This window comes from Carcharodon carcharias, chromosome 9 (genome assembly GCF_017639515.1).
Source record: "Carcharodon carcharias isolate sCarCar2 chromosome 9, sCarCar2.pri, whole genome shotgun sequence".
Classification (NCBI taxonomy): domain Eukaryota; kingdom Metazoa; phylum Chordata; class Chondrichthyes; order Lamniformes; family Lamnidae; genus Carcharodon; species Carcharodon carcharias.
This window is the reverse complement of record NC_054475.1, coordinates 86,554,401-86,563,760: the sequence shown is the minus strand read 5'-3', so window position 1 is coordinate 86,563,760 and position 9,360 is coordinate 86,554,401. Positions and strand designations below refer to the sequence as shown.

The 9,360-nt window shown below is 43.9% G+C and overlaps 1 protein-coding gene across 1 annotated transcript in view; it reads left to right on the top strand.

Moving 5' to 3' along the window:
• Positions 1-496: 496 nt before the first annotated feature.
• LOC121282119 (sodium- and chloride-dependent neutral and basic amino acid transporter B(0+)-like) overlaps positions 497-9,360 on the top strand; it is a 125,102-nt gene continuing 116,238 nt past the window's right edge. The window contains exons 1-2 of the mRNA XM_041195605.1: positions 497-581; positions 1,387-1,518. Coding sequence (XP_041051539.1) covers positions 512-581; positions 1,387-1,518 — 202 coding nt within the window. The 5' untranslated portion in view covers positions 497-511. The remainder of the gene's footprint in view (positions 582-1,386; positions 1,519-9,360) is intronic.

Here is a 9,360-nt window from a genome sequence, read left to right as displayed (position 1 = left end):
GTCCTGGAGCCACAGGAAAGTCGAGGACTTGTGGACAAAAGTGTCCTCCTTAAGATTTACATACAGCGCCCCCCGAGCATGTGAAAGCACCCTTCATTGTCCAAAAATGAACCAGAGAGAATTGGCTTTATCTGAGTTTTCACAGAATGACCATCAAACACACCCTCCAGAGTACACGGTGAGTATTTTATCAAAGCCTGACAGTAAACTCATGTAAAACTCTGAGAGGTGCTGATGATTTGCAGGTTTTGGTTGTTGTGAATTGCAGTCTCTCTGTGCAGTCCAGGGTATTGCCAAGTTACCAACTGATCGCTGCTAAATGGAGAATAACAGTGTTTCTGTAGTGGGTGAAAACTGTACTTTTTGTTTGAGTTCTAGTCTAAGAAAGTCTGACTTCGGAATTGGCCATTTCCTCTCTCTCCCCCAGGCTGTCACCAATGAACATGTGGGTGAAACTGATGAGAATGTGGAGCGAGGCAACTGGTCCTCGAAGACTGACTACTTGCTGTCAATGATCGGTTATGCAGTGGGTTTCGGCAATGTCTGGAGATTCCCTTACCTGGCTTACAGAAATGGAGGAGGTACTATAGACAAATCTGAATTTGAATGATGAATTCAATCTCACAACTTTAAACTATTTATACAATTTTGTTTTGGGAAATGGGTGATGTGTCAACATGACGGTTTAGTAAGTAAGTAAGTAAGTAAGAGTGAGATACATCAAATAGATGGTAAGTTAAAGCAAAAATGAATGGTTGATTTATTCATTTTGAATTTACTTTAAAGTGTTATTGTTTAAAATTCATGAATCGTCCACATCAGGTATGTTTACTGCACAATATCTGAAATCCTCAGTTTTTGGTCAGGCTCTGGGATCAGCTTTGTAAATTGGGTTGAAATCTGCTTATATCAGGTGCTCTTCATAACCCCACAAAACTGGATCGATGGAAACCAAGAACTGTAAAAATGTCACAAAATGATTGCAAAAGAGACAGAAAATATTTTGTTTCAGTTGGAGAGTGAATTTTACAAAATGGGAATTTCTCTGCTATTTCATTAACTTACTGAACATCAAAAACGGCACCTAACATCTCCAAAATATTAAAGTACAATTAAATCATAAAATCTTATTGGAATCATGACATGACCAATGCAATAGGAAAGAATGAAGATAAATTAATTTTCTATATAGGGATAATTGGAAGGAAAGATATTGATGCACACATAATAGATCTATAGATAGGGAGGGAGGGAGGGAGGAAGGAAAGAAATGCTTTCATGGAGGTTTCAGGGGTACTTTAACCCGAACCCTTTGATAGAAACAAGGAAGTTCAGCTTGAACTTGTAATTTTACCCTCCGTTGAACTCCTGCACTATATTTTCCAGGTGCATTTCTTATTCCCTACACATTCATGCTGGCACTCGCTGGAATTCCGATGTTTTTCTTGGAATGTTCCTTTGGTCAGTTTGCCAGCCTTGGACCTGTTGCAGTGTGGAAAGCCGTGCCAATGTTACAAGGTTAGTGTTTATTTAGCAACACAGTCCAGCTACAACTTAAATGAGTAAAAGTGTATTAAAATATTGCTGAAATTTTCCTTACCACATAGTGGACTTTGTGAAGTAGTGTTTGCACTCTGGTCTGTTGTATAATTTATAAAACCAGATACAGAAAGCGAAGAGACTGGGTGAGATTATTTGGCCCCTCCTGCCAGTGGGATCTTGTGGTCCCGCCAAAGTTACTGAAGATTTGAATGGCACACAGCAACTTCCTTGCTGCGGTAGGGCTGGAATATCCCCGCCAGTGAATGAAATGTTTTCTTTCCTCATTCTAAATTTAATTAGATATCAGATCCAATACCCGGGACAAGTCTTTTTCTCCTATTCAGTCATTAACACTAATATTGATTATAATTTACGATTTGCCACTCTCCTGTTTCATGCTGGTAGCTGAGCCCCACCAGGCTTTTTAAACGGCAGAGTGCATTACGCATCCTGTTTGGAGAAATAAAAGTTCTACCATAGTAAAAAATTTCTTTATAACGCTTTCAAAGTATAGCAAGTTCTTGACTTCATAAACATCTTAACATATAGCTTATTGCTAACCATGCAGATAATATTTTTATCATATTCCACAATTATACATATTGTATTTAAAAAATTATAAGATTTGAACCAATAACAAAGACAAACAAATGTGACAGTTAGGATTCAGAGACCAATTGCTTGCATTCTCCGAGTTCCACTTTTGCTGCTGGTTGATGCACTTTCTTTTTTGGCCTTCTTACAAGATCCTCCTTTTCAATTGCAGAGTCTTTATGATTCTTTCTTGTTCTTTGAGATGGTGTACTTCAGTTTTGTGGTCAGGCTGCGTATATACTTTCTCCAGCTTTTTCCTGAACTCCTGATTTTCCTGTTAACATTTCCGTGCTTGTTGCCTGCACTATTCCTCATATTGGTGGTCGTCATGTCTTCATGTCTTATCATGTCTTTCCTTTTCAGAAATCAGGCTGTATTTGGTTTCTTTTTGATGTGTAATGTTACTCAGCTTAAGCTGAAAATGGTCCCATTCTTGTTTGAGCTGATGTTCAGGCAATTCAAATTTCCTAAACCACTTCCGTTTCAGTTTTATGTTCCCTCATGTTGCTTTTCAGATTATTTTAATGCATTCTCAGACAATTTCAGCTGGATATCATCACTTAGCCCTGCTTGTCCACTTTGTGGCTACTCTCAAAAACTTCTACATAGAACGATCTGGACACAGGCACAGCATTTGTGTGGGGTACACATGTCTTGCAATTTATTTGGTCTGGTTAATATTGTCAAGAACATGATTCTGGCAGATCATATGGGTTCTGAGTTCTGGTTGCAATGAACTGGAGCGCATGGAGAAATTCCCACTCTGGATTCAGCAATCTCCATTGGTCTTTAAAGCTGGACACCAGGCCATCATAAGGACGTTCTTTGTTGCTGGCCTCAGTGCTGTAATTTTCAAGAACAGACTCTGAACTTATGTTCAAGCTCTAGCCCCCAATTCCTATTTCCTTCCACATTTGCATGCTTTTATTAAATGTCCAAATCTTTATCCAGACTTGCACCCTGGAACTGGCCAATCTCGCTCAAATTCAGGAACATTATCAACTGTAATTCCTTTTTCATGAGCTGACCATTCATTTTGCTTCTCTAGCAGACACTGTTTTAATTCTGCCTCCTTTTCAAAAACACAGAACACAGGAGATAGGAGGAGGAGTGGACCATATGGTCAGTCGAACTTGCTCCGCCATTCAATATGACAAGACTGAATTTGGACTGCAACTCACTTTCTCTGCTGCTCCTAAGATACCAAAAAAAATCAATCCCAGCCTTAAATATATTGACGGAGCATCTATGACCCTCTGGGGCAGAGAATTTCAAAGATTCACAAGCCTTTAGGTAAAGGACTTTCTCCTCATCTCAGTCCTAAATGATCACCCCCTTTCCCTTAAATTTCCACCCCATGAATTCTAGATTCTCCAACCAGGGAAAACTACCTCTTAGTGTGTGGCCATGTTAAACCCCGTATGTTTCACGGAGATCACCTCTCATTTTCTAAACTCTAGAGAATATAGGCCCAATTTACTCATCCCCTCATTCCAAAGACCAATCTAGTGAACCTTTGCAGTACCTCTTCCATTGCATGTGTTTCCATCCTAAAATAGAGACCAAAGCTGCACATGGTATTGCAGCTGTGGTATCACCAAAGCCCTGTATAAATGTAGCAAGACTTCTTTATTCCTGTACTCAAATCTACTTGCAGTAAAGGCCAACATGCTCTTTGCCTTCCTAATTGCTTGCTATACTTGCATGCTAACTTCCTGTGTTCCTTATATGAATGCACCCAAGTTTATCCAAACATCAACATTTACAAGTTTCACACCTTTAAAAAAATTCTGTTGTTCTATTGTTACAACCAAATTGAATGATTTTGCACTTCCTCACATTACACTTCCTCTGCCATTTTGTTGCCCACTCACTTAACCTATTTATATCTCTTTCCACACTCTCCCCCTCATTTTTAAATGAAGTCTCCACACTCTCCCTGCTCTTCCTGGTTACCATTACCCATTTTTCACTATTGCCTTGTCCTTGTCTCTTACCTTCTTTACCCTTTGCCAATTTGCCTGTGGCTCAGGTAGTAATACAGTGATTATTATTTTTGTGGTTCTGCTTTTTAATTTAACCCCATTGCTGCTCAGATTTCCTAAGCAGAACCTCTTCCTTAGTCCGACCATATCACTGGTACCCATGTGCATCATGACAACTGAATCCTTCTCCTCCCAATCCAGGTTCCTCCAGCCCTGAGGAGATGTCCTTAACACTGGCACTGGTCAGGCAATTCAGTCTTCAGGACCCACACTCTCAGCTGCAGAGAACAGTATTCATCCCTGTAACTGTACTGTCCCCTACTACAACTACATTACTTTGTACTCCCCCCTACTTGCATGGCTCCCTGCACCATGGTGCTGTGGTCAGTTTGTTCTTCCACTCTGCAGTCCCTGCTCTCATACACACAAGCTGTAAGAACCTCGAACCTGCTGGACAATTACAGTGACTGAGGCTCCTCTTTTGCTACCTTCTGGGTCCCAATACCTGCCTCACTTGCAGTCACACCAAACTGTCCCTGACCATGGACCAAATCGCAAGTTTCTTTTCTAAGGGTCATGCCTGTCTCCTGGAACAAAGTGTACATATAACTTTCACACTCTGATGCATCAGTGTCCAAAGCTCAGACTCCAGCTCAAGTCTGAGCCAAAGTTCCTAGAGCTGTAGACACATTCCTGCAGATGCAATTGATGTGGATCAACTGTTGTGCACCAGCACCCACATGCTACAAAAGCAACACATCTCCAGCCCTGCCATTTTATTGTGCTGTATTTAACTAATTAGGTTCCAAGTTCAGAAATATCCCTCAGCTTTATCTATAGTTATATTAAATAGTTTAGCCAATTAAGCTATAAATTTAATGCAATATTTATATCTCCACAGTGCTGGTTTAAACTACTACCTACCTATTCAGAAGGACGAAATCTTAAAACTCATCAACCAATCATTCAACTGCTCACCTAATTAATGCCTGTTAACACTCAACAGCTATTGGAGGCTGAACAAAATGGTATAAAAAGCAATAAACTCCCAACCTGTCTGCACCAAATTTCCAAGTTAGCTCTCATTCTGTGTCATACTCAGGCCTCATTGTCTCTACTCTGTGCTCACACCCTTTGTTGTCACAAAACCTCTTCGCTTCTTTATAGGGCTGGGGTGACCCACCCTATTGTTGCAACTTGTTTAAGTTCTAGGTCAGAGTCAGACTATTAATCTAAATTATAGCTTGAGGAAAACTCACCAGAGATATTGGTGAAGAAGCTGGGGTGAAGTGATAATGTCACTGGACTAGTGATTCATAGTCCCAGTCCAATGCTTTGGGGATAAGTGTTCAAATTCACCACAGCAGCTGGGGGAATGTAAATTCAATTAATAACTATGGAATTAAAAGCTAGTCTTACTCATTGTGACCATGAAATCATAGTTGATCGACATCAAAACCCATGTGGTTCATTAATATCCTTTAGGGAAGATGATCTGCTGTCCTTACCTTGTCTGGCCCACATGTAACTCCGTACCCACAGCAATATGGTTGATTCTTAACTGCTCTCTGAAATGGCCTAGCAAGCCACTTAATTGTATCAAACTGCGACAAAGCCTAAGGACAATGGCAAACAGAGCCCTGCAAAGTCCTCCTAACTAACACCTGGAGGGTTGTGCCAATATTGGGAGAGCCATCGCAGGGTCTATTCAAGCAACATTCTGACACATACGTACACACTTGGCGGAATTTTCAATTCCCAGTGGCATTGGGCATCATGGCCGGCATTAGCGGACAATATGGCGGGAAGGCCAAAATCGGTTTCACGACGTTGTGAAACCAGTTTGCAGTTGTGCACTCTGTCTGTCAATGGCGGGCCACGCTTCCAGCAGCTGCATGTCGGGAACTTCATTGTGCACATGAGCATATCATTATAAGCCCAGATCACTGGAATCATACCCCCCACAATGGATCATCCGGACATATCAGCGTGATTGAACACCAACGTGTTTCACAACTGTACATAAGCAACGTGCACCAGGTGGGCTGCACTTCACTCAGGACTTCAAGGTTTGTTTGCATACCTTGCTTCGCGCAGCACTCGCAGTCATCAGTGCCAGGCTTCACAGGCAGCACCCCATCGCTTTTAGGGGGCCTCAGGGGCAGGTCTCTACCTACCAGATCAGCTATAAGGTGGGAGCGGTTTTTCAATGGCTGCAGGGCTAGGGCTTGTTTGGGGAAGGGAGAGAAACAGCCTCAGGTAAGGGAAGAGGCTGCAGGGTGAGGGCTGTACTGGGGAAGGGCGGGTGGGGGGGGCGGGGTTGGTATTCTAGGTTGTGTGTGGGGACTGCTGTCGATCTGTGTAAGTGGCCTCAACAGAGTGAGGGCTGAGGAGGCAGTCTCCAGAGGAGACGAGGCCACGTGGAGATCTGAGGGTGTGTGAGAGAGTCAGTGGTGATGTCCCTTGATCTGGCAGTGAGTGAGATGCCAGTGAATGTGTGGTGGCCTTGTGAGGGTGTGCGTTTAGAGTGATGAGATGGTTGCCTTATCCTGGCAGCACCAACGAGGTCATTCATCCTCTATCTGCACTGGATAGCGAACCTCTTCTGTGCAGTGTTGGCACTGACCACCTCTGCCACAGCCTCCCATACAGGAGTGGTGACGCTGATGGGCCTCCCATGGCCAGAACAGGGATAAATGACATAACAGCAGGCTCCAACAGTTTCCTGAAGTTGTCCCAGGGATGCGTCACTGAATCAGGAAGCTGCAGTCTTCTTGTCTTTTGGGGCCATGTCTTCTGTTCAGCAGACCTGGCCTGAGAGCACTGAGAGGTGTGCACGTGGATGCACTTTAAATGTGGTGACCAGTGTGAGGAAGCGGCGAGGTGATGGCCTGGCAGGTGAATTGGAAGCTGCCACCAATGAAACAGGCGTGTTTCCCAGGATTAATGAGGCAGGATTGGGATGATGTGGCACAAAAAGCCGTCATTACGGCCAATGGGTAAAACGCCCTTTTTCGCGCCCGCTACTGCACTTTGTGAAAATATGGATGATTCCGCCTACTGTATGATATTACTTTACAATGTCCCAGATGCCAATATCTCCGTCATTGGGTACGTCCTGTCCCACCAGCAGGACAGACCCAGCAGAGGTGGCAGCATGATTGTATACAATTGGAAGGGAATTAGTTTGGGAGCCCTCAACGTTTTCTCTGGACCCCATACAGCCTCACGGCATCAAGTCAAACATGGGCATAGAAACCTCCTGTTGATTACTACCTCCGGCATCCCTCCTCCCACCCAGTCCTCCTCCATGTTGAACACTAATTGGAAGAAGCACTGAAGGCAGCAAGGGCACAGAGTGTACTCTGGGTGAGGGACTTGAATGTTCATCATCAGTAGCACCGGTACTGGCCGAACTGGCTGAGTAATAAAATATAAAGCTGCTGGACTGGGCCTGCAACAGGTGGTAAAGGAACCAATAAGAGGGAAAAGCCTACTTGACCTTGTCCCCAACAATCTAGCTGTCGTAGAAGCCTCTGTCCAAGGCAGTATTGGTAGGAGGGACAACCAGAGTCCTTGTGGAGACAAAGTCACACCCTTGTGTTGTGTGACAATACAACTATGCTAAACTGGTTAGATTTCAAACAGATCTAGCAACTCAAAGCTGGGCATCCATGAGGCGCTGTGGGCATCAGCAGCAGCAGAATTCTACTCAGACACAATCTGTAACCTCATGGCCCGGCACATGCCTGACTCTACCATTACCACCAGGCTTGGGGATCAACCCTGGTTCAATGAAGAGTGCAGGAGGGCATGCCAAGAGCAGCACCAGGCATACATAAAAATGAGCTGTCAACCTGGTGAAGCCAATACACGGGACTACTTTATGCTGAACAGAGAAAGCAGTGTGTGAGAGACAGAGCTAAGTGATCCCACAACCAATGGATCAGATCTAAGCTCTGCAGTCCTGCCGGTCATGAATAAAGTTGGAAAATTAAACAACTAACAGCAGGTGGACGACCCACAAATATCCCCATCCTCAATAATGGAGGAGCCCAATAACATCTGCGCAAAAGACAAGGATGAAGTATTTGCAACCATTTTCAGCCAGAAGTGCAGAGAAGATGACCCATCTCGGCCTCTTCCTGATGTCCCCAGCATCACAGATGCTAGTTTTCAGCCAATTCAATTCACTGCACATGATGTAAAGAAATGGCTGGAGTCACTCAATATGTGCTATGGGCCCTGACAACATTTCGGCAATTGTACTGAAGATTTGTGCTCCAGAAATTGCCATGCCCCTAGCCAAGCTGTTCAAATACAGCTCCAAACTATTTTCAACTCAGCAATGTGGAAAATTGCCCAGGTATGTTCTGTCCACAAAAAGCAGGACAAATTCAACCCAGCCAATAACCTTCCCATCAATCCACTATTGCTCATCAGCAAAGCGATGGAAGGTGTCATTGACACTCCATCAAGCAGCACTTACTCAGCAATAATCTGCTCACTAATGCTCAGTTTGGCTTCGGCCAGGCTCACTCAGCTCCTGACCTCATTACAAATTTGGTGCAAATATGGACAAAAGAGCTGAGCTGGAGAGGTGAGGTGGGAGTGACTGCCCTGGACAGCAAAGCAGCATTTGACCGAGTGTCACATCAAGGAGCCCAAGCAAAATTGGAGTCAATGGGAATCAGGAGGAAAACTCTCCATTGGCTGGAGTCAGATTTGGCACAAAGGGAGATAGTTGTGGCTGTTGGAGGTAAATCATCTCAGTTCCAGAACATCACTACAGGACCTTCTTAGGGTAGTATTCTAGGCTCAACTATCTTCAGCTGCTTCAACAATGACCTTGCTTCCATCATAATGTCAGAGGTAGGGATGTTCACTGATGATTGCACAGTGGTCAGCACTATTCACAGCTTCTTAGATACTGAAGCAGTCCCTGTCCATAATCCATATGCAGCAAGACCCGGGCAACATTCAGGCTTGGGCTGACAAATGTTAACATTTGCACACACAAATGCCAGGCAATGACCATCTCCAACAAGAGAGAATCTAACCATCCCTCCTTGACATTACCATTGCTGAATTCCCCCACTATCAGCATCCTGGGGGCTTACCATTGACCAGAAACTGAATAAGCTTCACTAGCTGTATAAATACTATAGCTACAAGAGCAGGTCAGAGGCTGGGAATTCTGCATTGAATACCTCATGTCCTGACTCCCCAAAGCCTGTCC